The sequence below is a fragment of the Dipodomys merriami genome, unplaced genomic scaffold (genome assembly GCF_024711535.1).
Source record: "Dipodomys merriami isolate MVZ:Mamm:240054 unplaced genomic scaffold, mDipMer1.0.p SCAF_2, whole genome shotgun sequence".
Lineage (NCBI taxonomy): Eukaryota > Metazoa > Chordata > Mammalia > Rodentia > Heteromyidae > Dipodomys > Dipodomys merriami.
The window spans coordinates 14,903,317-14,921,722 of record NW_027203381.1 but is presented as its reverse complement, the minus strand read 5'-3'; the positions used below and the strand labels follow the sequence as shown (position 1 = coordinate 14,921,722).

The 18,406-nt window shown below is 41.0% G+C and overlaps 1 protein-coding gene across 1 annotated transcript in view; it reads right to left on the bottom strand.

Moving 5' to 3' along the window:
• Mbd2 (methyl-CpG binding domain protein 2) overlaps window positions 1-11,536 on the bottom strand; it is a 62,517-nt gene extending 50,981 nt beyond the window's left edge. The window contains exon 1 of the mRNA XM_070029122.1: window positions 10,872-11,536. Within this exon, the coding sequence (XP_069885223.1) occupies window positions 10,872-11,410 (539 nt within the window). The 5' untranslated portion in view covers window positions 11,411-11,536. The remainder of the gene's footprint in view (window positions 1-10,871) is intronic.
• Window positions 11,537-18,406: the final 6,870 nt, after the last annotated feature.

The window sequence follows — 18,406 nt, the reverse complement described above, 5'->3', positions numbered from 1 at the left end:
ACTCCAAGTCATTACAAGACCTGCTGCAGGCCAGTGAAACTACACCCTGGAACCATCCTTCTAATTCAAGGAACATAACACATTTTCATGTTATTTTCATAACCTAGGTCATCATGCTGTTTAAATTGTTATGAAGAGCAAAAAGAATTATATCTTCAAGCCAGTTACTAAGATAAAGTAGAATAAGATGAAGTTGTCTGTGACAACAAAGCTCACAAATGGCTATGGTTACCTAACAGAGCCAATGAGCAAGGTCAGAGGTACTTCACTCCCCCACCTCATCAGTATCAGGAAGTACTTAGGGGAAGTAATAAAATCATCATCTTTAAAATTCTGTAAGCTACAGCACTAGAGACGTTCAGCAATGAAGAAACACCAGCTTTCTGTTATCTAAATCTACTGGTAAGAAAATTTTAAGAAAAATCCTTAAAAAGGAAAATTCAAAAAGGAAAATTCGAGCTGAGTGCCAGGAGCTCTCAGCTGTATTTCTAGCTACTTAGGAGGCTGAGATAGGAGGATCCCAGTTCAAAATCAGCCCCGGCAGGAAAGTCCATGAGACTCTTAGCTCCAACTAACCACCAAAAAGCTTGAAGAGGAGTTATGGCTCAAGTGGTACGGTGCCTGACTTGAGCGGAAAAAAACTAAAAGATAGCACCTAGACATACACATTCACACACACACACACATGCATACATTTTTTTTAATGAGTATTCAGCTACTCAATGCACTTGTATGTGATTTAGTAGAAGGCATGATACTGAGTAAGGTAGAGGACACATGGTAAATGCTACAACAGGAGTAGGGAACCAATTTCTGCCAAGATCAATTTGGATATATTTATACCATGACTCATAAGCCATACAAAATTATTAGTACAGGCAGATAGGCCTCCAGTAGCTAAGGAGAAGCAGATTAATGTCTGTCCCATCACATAACACATGATTTTAAGGACCAAACATCCCCACCCCTGCAATGTAGTAAGGCCCATCTACAGCCAGAAGTTTCAGATTTAATAAACACATTAACCATTTGTTTCATTCAGCAAGACTTACTAAAAACCTTCCAAGGATGAATGAGGTGATGCACAGACTATAATCCTAGCTATTGGACAGTCTGGGTAGGAAAACTGGTAAAGGCAAAAAGCTTACTTGAAAAACAAAGCAAAAAAGGCTCGAAGCAAGGCTCAAGTGGAGGTAGTAGAAGGAAGACTTCCACTTAACAGATACCAGGCTGGATATTGAAGATTCAAAAATGAATCCAGCTGGGCGCTGGGGACTCATGTCTATAATCCTACCTACTCAGGAGGCTGAGATCTGGGAACAGCAGTTTGAAGCCAGCCTGGGCAGAAAATTTCCCATGAGACTCTTATCACCAATTAACCACCAAAAACTGGAAGTGGTGCTATGGCTTAAGTGGCAGAGTGCTAGCCATGAGCACAAAGAGGCTCAGGGACAGCAGGTCCTGAGTTCAAACCACACAACCAAAAAAAAAAAAATGAACAAACAAACAAACAAAAAACCCCAATGGGGCTGGGGCTCCAAATACTGTGAGCCAGCATTTGCCTAGCATGCCTAGTGCTCTATGATCAATCCCTTGCACCAACACAAAAAATAAAGCTGACTCAGTCCCTGCTAAACAATGAAGACCTGCCAACTATTTATTAAAAGCAAATATGAAAAGAGTTAATAGAATTATAATTTAAATGCCTTAGCAATAGCTTATTTCTCCTACAGGACTCTGGGGAAAGTTTATTCTTTCTTTTCTTAAAGATATGTAGACTTGTTAAAATTTTTTAAATGGCAGGTATAGTGTATAGTGTCTCATGCCTGTAATCCTAGCTCCTCAGAGGCTAAGATCTGAGGGTACCAGTTCAAAGCCAGCCAGGGCAGGAAACTCCCTGAGAACTGGACGTGAAGCTGTAGCCAAAGTAGCAGAGTGCGAGCCTTGAGTAAAAAAGTCAGGGACAGTGCCCAGGCCCTGAACTCAAGACCCCTGACTGACCAAAAAAAAAAAAGAGAGAGATTTTAAGAATGTTCAATTTACCAATGGATTCTTCTAGTGTAAAATAGAAAAAGGAAAAGAATACCAAGAAATAGAATTCAAAAAAAGCTTTAAATGAGGATGACAAAGGAAGGAAAGGGAAAATGAATGACAGGATTGTTTGGAATATATTGTAGTCACGTGTGGAAATGCAACAGTGAAATTGTCCTCTATAAATTTAAGTCAATTTAAAAAATGCTTTAAAAAGTGTTTGTGCCATTCTTGATTCTCACATTTGTAAAAAAAATTCATAATACTTTCAGACAAATGCAAAGTACTCATGTAAAGTCAACTTTTAAATCTTATTTGCACTTACAGAGCTTATATATTATCAAATTCTGAAATTAATGTGGTTGAATTTGTATTATACCGAGAAAAAAGACAGCAAAATCATAAGAGCGAGAAGTATCCTGTTAAATTTATTTCATGCCTTTTTCCCACTTACTTGGGAGCTTATGTTTAAAAGTTGCAATAAAACTCCATTCAATAAAATTTCATCATACAACTTTTCACTTTTTAGTGGAAATATCTAAAAGCAATAAAAGCTTCTTCTAATTTCAAAAGAAGCACGATGCTCATGAAGAAAGAGTCTATTTATTTCACCCGATGCTGGTAGCTCACGCCTATAATCCTAGCTACTCTGGAAGCTGAGATCTGAGGACTGCAGCTCAAAGCCAGACCAGGAAAGGAAAGTCCACGAGACTTCCTTCCACTTAACCAATAGGAATCCTGAAGTGTCGCTGTGGCCCTCAGTGGGAGAGCACTAGACTTGATCATAAGAGCTTAGGACAACAGCCAGGCCCTGAGTTCAAGCCCCACAACTAACCAAAAAAAAGAAAAAAAAAGTTGTTTATTTCTAATTAATCATGAAAGTCTTGAGACAATCTCAAATACGAGTAAAAAGTTTATTTCCCCGTAGTCACATGAATTTCCCATAAGTCACATTATAAAATTTATATAAGTAGGAAGTATCAGGTCCTTTACAAATCATCTGCTTCTATCCTAATAACCAAAACTAAGTTATAAAAAATGTATATCATAACTGAAACTTTAAAAAATGTAACATTTCAGTGGACTGTTATTAGCATGCATATACATCTGTTCCTTTGAACTATGCACCTCCTCTATCACTGGTGGTGTGGGTATTGTGGGATTTCTGCATGTCAAGATTATAAAAATCGATGATAATGGTGTGCCTTAACAAAATTTCCTTTAGTATATATCCCAAGAAGATGTGATGATACAGCTGAGAAAGAAAGATGAAAGAACAATTTTGACACCTTCTGTTTTTTATCTTTGGATACTGGTTTTATTCAAACAATATTAAGGAGAAAGACAAACATCAAGCCAAACTTTTTCTTCCTTTTCTCCAGTTGAATAGCATTAAAAAGAAAAACTGTTCTTTAGGGTACATCTCAACCTCACCTCAACTCTAAAAGAAACAAATTGATTTCTTAAGCAACCATACAAAACTATCCCACAAGCTATATTAGCCTATTTACAACTTGACTTTCAAATTTAAGTGAAAGCCTTTAACATAAAGACTAAAGGTTGGCCTTTAGAGAATATGGTAACTATGTTAAATGTCTGATAAGTAAGTGTTATCCCTTAGAATGCACATAAACATGAAAATATTTCTAAACAAATCAATCACTTCTATTATCCAGAATATTGTTTTAATTATATTAATTTACAACAATTCTTTCCATTTTTCTCCCCTACCAGAATGACATAAACCCAGAAAGTCATCTGTTGGTACAATAGCTTTACTATCAAATATGATTTAAATTTTACCTTTTAACATCTTTGTAATGTGAATAGTAAACAATTATTTCAGTGGCACAAACTTAATAAAGTATATTAGGCATGAGGTGAGATACTTGAGAATTCAACTACAGGTCTCTATGTCAGGCAGATAAAGTAGTCACATCTTCAGGACTCTGACTGAATACTCACCAACCGTATAACCCCTAACGCATCCAATCTGTAAAACAGAGAAAACAGCACTTGTGCCTCAGACAGATATAAACTCACATAAAATAACACATGTGAAATCACACTAATAGCTGCCAAGAACTGGAGAGTTGTGACACAAAAATACACTTAGAATTAATGTCCACAAGACCCTATGTCATATGCCATGCAGTGGATAAAATTCTACTGCTAATTTCTTGTGCCGGTACACAATGAACATCCTATTTAGCACTTGCATTGTATCTCTAATATTCAAAATCCCAGGAAAAGGCTTTCTGTCCTTGTTCAGGATGCTCACATTAACAATAAACTTAAAACAATGTACGCCAGTGGCTCACGCCTGTAATGTGAAGCTTATGGTTCAAAGCCAACCCAAGCAGGAAAGTCCTGTGCAACTCTTACCACTAACTGCTAACGGGGGGGGGGGGGGGGGGGGGGGGGGGGGCATAGGAGCTATGGCTCAATGGTACAGTGCTAGCCTTGGGGGGGAACCAACAGCAGCACCAAGGCCCTGAGGTTCAGGCCCCAGGACAAATAAAATAAATAAACAAAATATAAAAATAAGAAATGTTTAATGGTTAGGTATAATAAAATATCTATTAATTTTAGTCCAACATATCCCAATATACATAAAGAAAATTTAAGTCATTGAAGGCTTACTGTACAAAACAGTACGTGTGACATCAATAGGAAAATACTTATTGAGCATCTGTGTGTCCAGCATTGTGGTTAGGGGGAAGAAAAAAGTATTTTAGAAAGAAAGCTATCTTTAAGAATGAATGTAAGCCCAGCACCAATGGCCTACATCTGTAATCCTAGCTAAGGAGTCTAAGAACTGAGGATCATGGTTCAAAGCTAGCAGAAGCAAGAAAGTAAGAAAGTCAGAGAAGCTCTAATCTCTAATTAACTACCAAAAAAACAAAAGCCAGAAGTGGAGCTGCAGCTCAAATGGTAGAAATCTAGCCTTGAGTGCAAAATAGCTCACAGACAATGCCAAGACCCCGAGTCCAAGCCCTAGGACCCTCAAAAAAAAAAAAAAAAGATTGTAAGGGTAAAATCCAGTGATACTGGACTTAACTACACAGAAATAACCACAAAGAAAATGCAGGTTAAGTGTCCTTTATCTGAAATTCTAGAGACCAGAAGTGTTTGTGATTTATGATTTTTACAGATTTTGGATTATTTATAAATATACAATGAAGTATCCTGAGGATAGAACCCCAGTTTAACCATGAGATTTATTTGTGTATCATATCCTATGTGTCTTATACACATATCCTGAAGGTAATTTTACACAATAGTTTTGATACATCTGTGTTTTTACTATTACTGGCGCTGTGGCTCAAGTGGCAGAGCGCTTGCCTTGAGCTGAAGAGCTGAGGGATAGCGCCCAAGCCCAGAGTTCAAGCCCCACGACCGACCAAAAATAAATAAATAAAAAGATCTTCCACTTGTATCTTACCTGCACTCAAGAATTCTTCAGATTTTGGAGCATTTGGGGTTTCAGATTTCTAAATGAGAGGTGCTCAATCTATAATATGGGAAAGCACCTCCTACTTAAAAGTCAAGATGTCTTTAACTTGTATATGTCAGAACTGTGATAATGGTCATACCATCCATCCATTCAGGCCAGTTTTCTCCAAATACTACCTAGAGATATTTTGTTTTGTTTTGGTTTTGGTTTTGTCGGTCCTGGGGCCTGAACTCTGGGCTTGGGCACTGTGCCTCAGCTCTTCAGCTCAAGGCTAACACTCTACCACCACTTGAGCCACAGCACCACTTCCGGCTTTTCTGCTTATGTGGTGCTGAGGAATCGAATCCAGGGCCTCATGCATGCAAGGCAAGCACTCTACCACTGGGCCACCTTCCCACCCCTTGTTTTGGTTTTTGAGGCAAAATGGTAGGGAGGGAAGGGTCAGTGAAATGAGATATTCAGAATTCAAAAGCCTTTATTCAGAATTCAAAAATATGGGCTCAAAATTCTAAAGCCCCAAAGCATCAAAACAAATTATATATATACACATATGTATATTTATATAATATATAACATATACACACACATATATATACAAACCTGTTTATACATTCAACTCATAAAAAAAACAAGAATTACCTACTAAATTCCTTTTTTCCTTAGTTCTTAAATATGTCTAAAACACCAAGAAATCTATATATTTATCTTAGTGCTGTGGAACTGAATCCTTGTAACAAACACAGTAATATACAGGGGATAGTCACACTCATCCAATGATGAAGGATCAGTATAGGGAATTTAAGTAACCTATTAAGTCTCTAACAAGTCCAGGCCTCTCAGCCTCTGAGCTCGGCTGTCTTCCTAGCAACTTCTCACTTTTATTAATATCACTCATGATTTTTACAAGCCTCAATCATATTTGAATCCTCCTCTTTCAAGATCAAGAAATCTTTTTAGTCCCTCTTCATATGCCTGCTCCATGCAATTATTTTCATTTTCTGGTTCCATTATGCCTTTTTACAGAGAAGCAGTCTGATACAAATGCATCATAATTTTGTTAAAAATGAAAAACTGTTTCCTATTACATTTCCAGTACTCAACCAGATAACATCCTAGAGCAGCAGCAGTTAAGTTTGCCATAATTCCCAGGTCTTTCACCCCAGTTGGAACCAAATTAGAACCCACAAATTCAAATTGATTTAAAAAAAAAAAAAAGAGTTACTAAAGGATCCAATGAAGAGGAGAAAAATATTTCAAAAACAATCAGCAAGTGCAGGTAACCAAGAACTGAGAATGACAGGATTGAGTAGACGAGTAGAAAACTATTATTCAAATACTGGGTTCAAACAACAGCAACAAACTTTTTCAGAAACGACAGCAATGGACCCAATAATTTAACAAACCACACCCTCTTAAAAAACACACTTCAGACGATAATATGAACTGCCACGGCACTATCAGTAATCCTGGACAGAAGGCATAATTATATTGTTTAACTGGCAACCAGGAACACATCCTATTAGAACTCACCAGCATCAGGGAAAAGGCCTAAAAACTATTCCACCAAAATTTGAAGCTTTCTCTTTAATTTCCTTTCACTTAATATATGTCAGCCACACTTTTCATTAAGAGCCCAGGTTAGTTTAAATTAATCTCCCGAGGGACAGGCTAATTCAGGGGTCAACATTATTAAAATCTGTTTGAGCCACTGGGTGCAGGTGTTCGCGTTATTAACAGGGGAGTTCACTCTTAACCCATCTGTTAACAGATATGACAGAGGCTTTGTGAGCTACCAGATTTGTTTAAGGGCAAAGTGTACATTGGGGAAACATGTAAAGTAACACTGTGGGCTGAAAATAACTTCTCCCCATTTACAACCAGTAGGTGACCCCTCCATCCCTCACGGCAAGCCAAAATCACAAGTGAGTAACAACTTACTGAAAGTGTCACAGTGCTCCATGTATCAGGAATTCCTACTGCGGTAACCATCCAATACAAAAACCAATCACGCAGGCAATCAGTAAGTTGCGGACAGTATTCCTCCTAGCTCTGAACTCAACACATGTGGCACAGATCTGTTAAAGGTAATACTTCCACTTTGCTCAAACAACTAAAAGGCCAGTCATGCTCCAGAAACTCACAAAAAAATTCTCTTTAAAAGACTAAGAATACAGTGATCTGTGATTTTCCGTAAGACAAATGTTAGAAATTTTGCTTTAAATTGATCGTATCAGATTTTTATACAATATTTACTGAATTCATACAAACATTTAACATAAACAATTTACAACACAATTGAGGAAGTTTGGCCACAAATCCAAATGAGCACCACCTCGATCTTTCTCGCCCTGTGGCGCTGGGGAATGAACCCAGTGCCACATGCATGCCAGGCAAGAGCTACCAATGAACTAGCCCAAAGTTCAAAATTTTTTGTCAGAGACAGTCTCTCTGTAGATGTTCCAGGGTGGCCTCAAACCCCAGGACTCAAGTGATTTTCTACCTCAGCTTCTTGAGGAACTAGGATTAGACTTTAGAACTGATGTTCTTTTAGTGTTGTTGTATTTTTGTTCAGTCTTTCTGTTTTTGTGAGGTGACTTTTTGTGTCTTTTTTGTTTTTCTGACAGGGCCCATATATAGTCCACATCAGTCTCAAATTCACAATCATCACTCCTCAGCCTCGGGGATTATAGGCCTGCAACCACCAAACCTACTTAGATACCACTTTTTTTTGTTGTTGCTGTTGTTGGTTGTGGGGTTTGAACTCAGGGCCTTGGCATTATCCATCCCTGAGCTTTTTGCTCAAGGCTAGCACTCTACTACTTCTGGTTTTCTGGTGGTTAATTGGAGATAAAAGTCTCATAGACTTTCCTGCCCTGGCTGGGCTCAAACTGTGATCCTCAGATCTCAGCCTCCTAAGTAGCTAGGATTATAAGTGTGAGCCACCAGCACCTGACAGACTTCACTTCAAGGTAACTTTTCCAGCTTTTTTCCAGAAGAAAAAAAAAAATCTGAAATAATCAAACGCTAGTTCAAATATACATCATCCCCGAACCAAACCCAGAGAGATTTGTCACAGGGAATGAAATTCTAAGTTTAAGCTGTTCAACTGAGCTGGGTACTTGTGGCTCTCCCCTGTAATGCTGCTACTCAGGAAGCTGAGATCTGAGAATAGAGGATCAAAGTCAGTCAGGGCAGGAAAATCTGTGAGACTCTATCCCCAATTAACCACCAGAAAACCAGAAGTGGAGCTGTCGCAAAAGAGCTCAAGACCCACAATCTACAGGAAAAAAAAAAAAAAAAGTTCGAGAATAGATCCATTCCTCAACGAATTCAAGCCCACAGAAATTTTTTGTCAAATATAAGTGTGTATGAGACAGCAAAACATATATAGTTCACAGAAGGTTATGTAGGCTGTCTACTTAGAAAACAGAATGTGGGGCTGGGAAGGTGGCTCAGTGGTAGAGCACTTGCCTTGCATGCTTGAGGCCCTGGGTTCGATTCCTCAGCACCACATAAGCAAAAAGAAAAAAGCCGGAAGTGGCGCTGTGGCTCAAGTGGTAGAGCACTAGTCTTGAGCTGAAGAGCTGAGGGACAGCGCCCAGACCCAGAGTTCAGGCCCCACGACCGGACCCAAAAAAAAAAAAAAAGAAAAGAAAACAGAATGTGCTGTAAATGAAATACCAAATACCTATGTTCAGGAGCTAGAGAGATCGTTCAGGCAGTGTTAGATAGCTTGTCCACAGATGTACAAGGCCCTGGACTTGATTTCCAGCAAGCATCACAGAAATGGGGAAAGCCATGCTCATATCTCCATGTTGTATCAGAAGGATCATTCTTGAATTATGTCTGTTTATATACATCGTTGTGTATGGACCATTTTATTTCTTACATTTTACACCTAAGAACTACCAACTCATAAACAGTATAATACACACACACACACACACACACACACACAGTTTCCTCAGGAGGATAAAAAGAAGAGAAAGCCTTCATAACATTTCAATAACTCTATGGCTAACAACTGGCTCCTACATTCAAACCCAGCCCCTGAAATAATGGTTCAGTCAGGCTGGGAAGGTGGCTCAGTGGTAGAACACTTGCCTGACATGCATGAGGCCCTGAGTTCGATTCCTCCGTACCACATAAGCAGAAAAAGTCGGAAGTGGCGGTGTGGCTCAAGTGGTAGAGCGCTTGCCTTGCATGCATGAGGCCTTGGGTTCAATTCCTCAGCACCACATAAGCAAAAAGAAAAAAGCTGGAAGTGGCGCTGTGGCTCAAGTGGTCGAGCGCTCGCCTTGAGCTGAAGAGCTGAGGGACAGCACCCAGGCCTAGAGTTCAGGCTCCACGACTGACCAAAAAAAAAAAAAGGTTCAGTCCACAAACAGCCCCCCTCAAAACCAAAGAATATGTTTACACTCTTCTATAAATAGAATAACATACAAGAAAACGTAGTAACTTTGTTTATGCTTCTACTAATATTAATACCCACAGACCATTTCCTGGGCATTATACAAATTTAAGGACATGGACAGTATGACCACAGGATTGCAAGATTACATTTAGGTAAGAAACTTTAGGTGAGAAACTTGAACCCCTTGGAACAGTTGAGGCCAGAAAAGTCGTTACTGCAGAGGCTGTCCTGAGTCTGACAGCAGAGCAGCAACACCGACATCTACCCACCAGAGGCCCGCAGCACCGCCACCCTCCCACCCCCCCACCCCCCGCCCGCTTCCAGGTGTGAGAACCAAAAAAACGTCTCCGGGCGTGGCCACCTGATCCCTAGGGGGCAAATGCTGATCTAAAAGTCTAACAACTTAATACTGTTTCCGTTGTCAAAAGAGAGTATGTTCCAGCACACAAAGCGGTTGGAAAAAAGCAAAACACACGCGCACGCACACGCATTCCGAGTGGCTACTTCAGATGAAACTTTTCCTGGCTCCTACAAAGTAACTGAAACTTGGTTCGTGCAGATAGCTAATTCCTCCACATGTGCACGACGAAACACCCTTGGGAGGATGAATCTGGGGCAGGCTGGGACAGGAGCCAAGGATGACTAGCTTTTATGGCTTCGATGAATTACACCTTGTTTTAACCCTTGGGTGGACCGGCCAAGCATCGCTCCCATTCGTAACCCTTTCCTGGCGAAGCCTGCCCCCCCCCCCCGCCCGGCCGGCCTCCGCGCCGATGCCCTCGCCTTCCCCCGCTGAACCTGTCACTGCCCGAAGCTGAGATCGCACCCGGGGGGCGGGCTGGCTCTCACCGCCACCAGGCCCAGGACCCCTACTCTCACCGAACCACCCCCCCCGGGCCAGCCGTGACCCCTGACCCCGGCCTGACCCCGCCGCCCCCCCGACCCCCCCCCGCCCACCCCCGGAGATACCTGAAGTAGTAGACATCGCTCTTGCCAGCGCTGAGTCCTGATTTTCGGATCACTTCCTCCTTCTTCCATCCGGGGGGGAGGGCCGGGCAGTCCATCCTCTTCCCGCTCTCCGTGGCCCGGGGTCCCCGGGGCCCCGGCCCCGCGCTCCCCGACGGGAAAGGGACCGGCTCCCGCCGGGGGGCGCCGCCGCCACCGCCGCCGCCGCCGCCGCCGCCGCCGTCGCCGCCAAGGCCGCCGCCGCCACTCGGGGGACGGCCGCGGCCCCGGCCCCGGCCCCGGCCCCGTCCACGGCCCCGGCCCCGGCCACGGCCACGGCCACAGACGCCGCCGCCCCGGCCCGCCTGCTTCCACCGCCCCCGGCCACGGCCGCCGCCCCGAGCGACTTCCCTGCGCACGCCGCTCACCGGGGACGGGGCGAGCGCGCTGCCCTGGCCCCCCTGCTCTATGGCGGAGTCGCCGCCGGCGCCGCTGCCGCCCGCCGCACTCTCCCCCTCCTCCTGCTCCGGGCAGCAGCGGCCTCCCCCCGGGTGCGCGCGCATCCAGCCCCCTCCCCAGCCGGCGCTGCGCTTCTTCCGTAACCGAGCCCTTGGAATCCCGGAGACCCGCCCCGCCCGCAGCGCGGCGCGCGGGGGACGCGCGCAAGCATCATAGAGCGGGCGCGCACAGAGCGGCCCTCCCGCCCGGGGCGTGGCCCCGGCCGCCGCCTCTTAGGTCCTCCAAGCGCTCGGGGTGGCCATCTTGTCTCCGCCCCATCGAGGCCACGCCCATCGCTGGCTCGCCCCGCCCCCAGACCTCTCTAGCCCCGCCTCTTGGCACGCCCTTCCGGGTCCTGAGCCCTGGGCCAGCTCAGAGCCGGCCAGGCTAGGAGACCGGAGCCACCAGGGTGGGCCAGTCTGAGAGAATGCGGTTGTCACCTTCTTCCAATAGGGTCGAGGCCTTCCATTGTTTCTGTTAACAGTGTTTATGGCCCAGATCTCGTGTTGTTTTTACTAGATCATTCCTTCCCCCCTCTGCACCTGGGACCGCAGGTGCATGGAGCAGACCATGACCACGGTCAGCTCCCCTGACTTTCAGAACGGGAAGGGGGTGCTGACCTGGAATAGTCCCTCCAGTCCTGAGGTGCTTATTATTTCATTCTCAGCCCATAACTGAACATGAAGTGTTTACTCTTTGAATCCACCAAGAACTTATTTACCAGCTTTCAAGGGTCGTTTTGATTTTTTTTCCTTGACTTCATCATCACAAAAAAAAAAAAAAAAAGACCTTTGGCTTGGGAGATACTTCTTCATGAGGAAGTTTAAGTTAGCCTAATACAGGATTTATAACCCATTATGTGTAGCCTACTATAGAATTTATCGGGATCAGGAATAATTTTAAAGGATAACGATAAATCGATCCAGGAAAGTGATTTAATTTTTTTATTTCGCAAATCCATTTATTTTCTTTTTTCTTTTTTTAATAAGCTTTTTTATTGTGAAAACACTGAAAAAGAATCCTATCTTTTTTTTTTTTTTTTCAGAAAGGATATCTCATATGTTTTTTAGGCTGGCCTAAGCTCCTGAACTCGTGTCCTACAGCCTCAGTAGTTCCTTCAAGTACTTCCTCCCACTATGCCACAGGCTTACATAAGAAGTATATACCTGTTTAATATTTATAGAAATGTGTCACTGAAATTTAAGATGATAGATTATGAAATAGTTGGAAGACTGAAAAGTAGAAAGCATACTTTTTATGACAAACTAGGGTTTCTAAATGCATAGAACCTAAATGCTGAAGACCTAGTTTAATATATATATATATAAAATGAAAAATCAAATTTTATTTGCTTTGCCTCAAAGTGCAAACATTAACTCATACACACACAATGTATCCCTGGTTTCATTTAATGTCCTTGATTAGAATTTCATGATCCTAAGCCATAGCTTTCTACAGGAAATCTATCTGGAAAAAAGAGAGGAAAAAAAAAAAAAAAGAATATTCAACTGGAGTTTTCAGGCATGAAGTCATTACTGGAAATCTAAATATTTAGTAATCATTAATTGGTGAAGGTAGCAATTGAAGGACCCTATTCTGTAGTTCCATGGTAGAGCCCTGAGTGTAGCATGCACAAAGCCCTGAGTTTGATCCCTAGCACTGCGATAAACAAGAACTATTAAGTAAATCTGAATAGAAACAACAGTTGAAACAACAGATGGGAAAAAATATAGTATTGGTAAATTCACCTTGCTAGGTTTGCCTATTGAAGCTATAGATCAGATAAATAGCATATATAAAAGTATAAAAGTAGTAAGTCAGTTGAACATCTGGTCTTTTTTTTTTTTACTTCTACAACCAGATTCCATTTGCTAAATCCCTGAGATATAATACTCCTCCGTTAAAAAAAAAAAAATTCAGCATTCCAAAAGCTTTTCAGTCACACTTGAATTTTTCTGCTATAATACCACAGAGAAAAATACCAAAAAAAAAAAAAAAAAAGAAATCAGACAATTATTTAGTCTCTACCATTAAAAGAAAAAAAAACATCCCAATTAAAGAAACAAAATATATAGAGACCAGATCATAACCATAAAAATACTGAGGGTATATCTAAATATGTTTCTCTTCAAATACCAGATGAAACTTTTATAATTCCAGGAAATGCATTTTATATTACTTCTCAAAGAAGCACAGTGATATTGTAAAGTTATGAGTGAATTTTGTGCTTTTTGTCTTTCTTACAATGAATAATATATCTCTGGCTTATTTTATGGAAGAAAAAAAAAGATGAAAACAAGCCTGGATTATGTATGACATCTGGCTCCCTCATCAAACAATAGAGTTAATCTACTCCGATTACCAATCCCAGGTGTAAAGGCAGGTGCTCCCATACCAACTGTCACTCATGAAAAACTATCCATTCTCTCATTTTTAATTTAACATGCAAAGCTAAGGTTAAGCCATTAAAGTCATTTTTGAGAAAAATAAGTGTTCATTTCTATTTTATCATAAAAATTACAATAAAAAGTTTTCAGATTTTTAAGAATTATTTTTTAAATGTAACAAATTCAAAGAACGAAACTTAATTGGTAAGAAGTAATGACTAGATTTTTTAGGTGTACTTTATTGACAAATGGATAACATATTTGAATCCTTGACTGTAAAAAACTACTGAACTAAAAAGACAAATATTAGAAAACATTGTGTTTTCCGAGCATGCTTGCATCAAGTGGTACAGACTGTCAGTTTCTCTTTCTTGCTGAGTTCAAATGGTAAGGGTCAGAATTTATACCAAAATATACAGGAGTAAAGGCACAAGCAAAAAGATAGTTTTCGGTTCCAATTAGCAGGTCTCATGATTCATTCAGTTGGCTCCACTACAGTTCACCTAATTCCCAACTGAAAAATGCTGCAGCCGACACAGCACGTCAAGGGCCCAGATGATACTTTCAAGTACATGTAGCTTTAATAAAAAAAAATTTTTATAGCCTCTACTTGGAATGACTACAAAGGAATCTAGCATCACATAGTTCAAACTCAGAAGAAAAGAGTTAATTATCTAAAAAGCAAGCAAAAACAAGAAGGGGTAGGTAAGTTTTGAACCTAAGAAATATTTTTTTTTTTTTTTTGGTCAATCGTGGGGCTTGAACTCTGGGCCTGGGCGCTGCCCCTGAGCTCTTCAGCTCAAGGCTAGTGCTCTACCGCTTGAGCCACAGCACCACTTCCAGTTTGAGTAGTTTATTGGAAATAAGAGTCTCATGGACTTTCCTGCCTGGGCTGGCTTTGAACCACAATCCTCAGATCTCAGCCTCCTGAGTAGCTAGGATTATAGGCATGAGCCACCAGCGCCCAGCCAAAGGAAAATATTTTAAGAACTAATGTATTTTTCTTCTAATTTCTCCTTGTTGTAAGATTAGCCATGTTTGAGACTAAAAATTGAAACTATGCTATGATTCGACTCTCTAGAAGTAAAAATTGAAAAATAAAAAATATAGTGCTCCCCGAAGAGAGAAAATGATCTTTAGGTTTTAGAGCCCTGGGATACCACTTGATTTATCTAAATGTGGTTTTGGACTGTAATCCTGGCTAAAAACATCAGCATGTTAGGACCCATGATCCGTCAGAAACAAGGACTTTGTGCTCAACTCATGCCAGCCACTTTGCAGAGTTCCAGACCAGTCTGGACACACACACACACACACACACACACACACACACACACACACACACACACGAAAAAGATAAAAAGAAAGAAGGAAGGAAAGAAGGAAGGAAGGAAGAGAAAAAGAAAAAGAAAAAGAAAAAGAAATTAATAACAACAAAGTGACCAAAAAAAAAAACCAAAAAAAAATGCTAGGGCTGGGAAGGTGGCTCAGTGGTAGAGTGCTTGCATTGCACACATGAGGCCCTGGGTTTGATTCCTCAGCACCACATAAGCAGAAAAAGCCGGAAGTGGCGCTGTGGCTCAAGTGGTAGAGCGCTAGCCTTAAACCGAAGAGCTGAGGGGCAGCGCCCAGGCCCAGAGTTTAAGCCCCACAACCCACAAAAAAAAAAAAAAAAAAAAAAAAAGAAAAGAAAAGGAAGGGAAAGAAAAGAAAAGAGAAAAAAAATGCTGGTGTGTGTTCTATATCTACATCGAATGAAAAAAAATAACAATAAATTGGAACACACATCTCATCAAAAGAGACTTTGTGCCTGTAGGTGGTTTTCCCAGTGTTGCAGACTCTTACCAAATAACAGAACTAAGTCCAGAACCCAAATCCTGACCCAGGTTCAGATCCTGTCTGCTTGGCTGTTGGAAATGGTCTTACTTTGCCTGGTTTTTTATCCTTAAATTTCAGTCCTTTAAGATGGGGAAAAGCTTTGCTTCAGAGCTTTTCATTTGGTTTCTGTTCTTTGTCTCAAGCTCAGTTAGTCAGTACTCTGTCCAAGAAAACTTTCCTAACATCCTCCACACTCTAATCCCCTACAAACACCCCAGGTGGTATTCTGTGTGCCCCACAACTCTTAAGTATTTCCCCTATCCATTTATTGTACTGCATTCTCGTTATCTAGTTAACTTCTCTTCTTTCTATTTTCCACTTCATTTCCAGTGCCTATTATTGGACCTGTCAGGAATATGGGAAGGACTCATCAGATTCCTGATGAATTAATACAACATAAAAAATTATGAGCTCTCGGGCTGGGAAGGTGGCTCAGTGGTAGAGTGCTTGCCTTGCATGCCTGAGGCCCTGGGTTCGATTCCTCAGCACCACATAAGCAAAAAGAAAAAAGCTGGAAGTGGCTCTGTGGCTCAAGTGGTAGAGTGCTAGCCTTGAGCTGAAGAGCTGAGGGACAGCGCCCAGGCCCAGAGTTCAGGACCCACACCCGGACCCAAAAAAAAAAAAATTATGAGCTGTCTGCTAGGTGCTGGTGGTCACGCCTGTAATCCTAGCTACTCAGGAGGCTGAGATCTGAGGATCATGGTTCAAAGCCCAACCAGGCAGAAAAGTCTGTGACACTCTTATCTTCAATCAGCCACCAAAAAAACCAGAAGTGGCTCTATGGTTCAACACAGTAGAGTAACTTTGAGCACAAAAGCTCAAGGTGAGTGTCTAGGCCCAGAGTTCAAGCCCTATGACCAACAAAAAGAAAAAAAAATATTAACATCCTTCTAGTCTCAGAAAATTTGGATAGGTTTCACAAATGTTTCACAAAACAATAAATTTAATTTAAAATAAGCCTTAAATTCAGTTTACAAATGTCTGTTTATAAGAAAACTATGTTTTCTTTCATCTCTCCTACATCAAGTTTAACTTGAACAGAAAAATCTTGGAGAATCTAGGTCATAAGGATAAACACAAAATGAGACTCTGCTTCTAAACAACCATCCCTGGACTTAAATATCTGTTGCTGCTGGTATTTCAAACAATGAATCCTTCTAATAGTCTCAAAAATTGTATACACATGAATAATTTAATGTCTTTTTGAGGACTGATTTTTTGTTGTTGTTTTGTGGGGTTTTGTTTTTTTTGTTGTTGTTGTTATTTTTTAAGATCTATTGCAAACTGTACCTCAAGGATATTGTCTTTCTGATTCTTTTGGGATCTGTTTCATCTCTAGCATATGCTGTTTTTGGTTTGGCTAATTCCTGATTCACCCTTAATCTTGGGCACATGCAGCATGGCTTTAAAAAAAATAACAGAAAGTTCACACTTTGCTTCAGTGATACCATTCCAAAATGCTTTTAGACTTTATAGCAATTTATATTCCGTTCAACTGACTGAAGACCCTGCAACAAGTTAATCGCAATTGTACATTTGTACCTAATTACACTCCATTGCTTATCTCCAGGCATCTGTTACTATTGTCACATGCATACTCTTCTGCAGAGCTTGGAAGTCTTTCCTCTGGGGTGGAGGATGAGAACAACAATGGCTCAGCACTTTCTTTGTCACCATCTGTGACAGACATATTCGTTATCATAACCCAACACCCACTACCAACCTGAGGATCCCTGGCCCACCTCATTACAGCGACTAGAAAACATAAATATTCTCCAAACCTAGCTTAAGTGAGAACAGAGGAGAGAGGGGAAAGGAGGACAAAGAAAGAAAGGGAAGAGAAGGGAGGGGAGAGCAAGAAGACTGGATGGCACTACCCTCTTGCCCTTGGGAGTATAAACATGATTCTGAAAACAGTCATTTTGCAACCAGGAAGCCAGGAACACATAGTTTACTGTGCATTATCCAGCAGCTGCACAGAGACTTGCAACTATTTATCTCTGGCTTCCTTGCAGTATGAGAAACAGTGGTTATTTTTCCATTGAGTCATTGTTAGGATTTTGGATACTTAACGCAGAACATGTTCTTTGCTGAGATACAATTTCTGAGTCTTGTTATAATTCAGACATCTCCCTAACTTGAAGGCCTTGTGTAAGATACTGCTATTAGTAAAAGGAGGGTGTTAGGGAGAAAAGCAACCAGAGAGCCGGAAAGGCTTGCTCTGATGGACTTTTTCCCCTGGCAGTTAACAGACCTGGGGTCTCTCTTTCACTCCCTAATTGAAGGGAAAATATTTCAAGACCATTTTTGCTTGGATTCTAATCACCTTGCTTGGCATATTGAAAGCTCTAACTCCAAAGTATGGTCCCATGATCCATCCTTAAATTCTTATCTTTATAACAAGGATGGAGAAAGAAAGCTTTGTTGTTTGAACAATTGAGATGCACATCAGTTTGCCAATTCTCTACCCAAAATATGGACATCAAGCTTTCATTTCAAATATAATCTTTATTTTTAAAATTCTAACAAAACCTGTAGAACACATCAGAATCTATAGGGCTAAATCCAAACTAACTAGTGGTGATTTGTTCATTCTAAACTCTAGGATAGATCATTTGGTTGCTGGAAGAAAATATCATCCATCACAGAAAGCTGCTTGAATTTGATTACTCTGGTAACTTCACTTGTACTTAACTTACAAATGCATTCAAACTTTATAATATTATAACAGCCATAAATATAATGTGGTGAGGCTAGTTTTATGTTTTCAGATACTGAAGTAACTTTAATTCATTG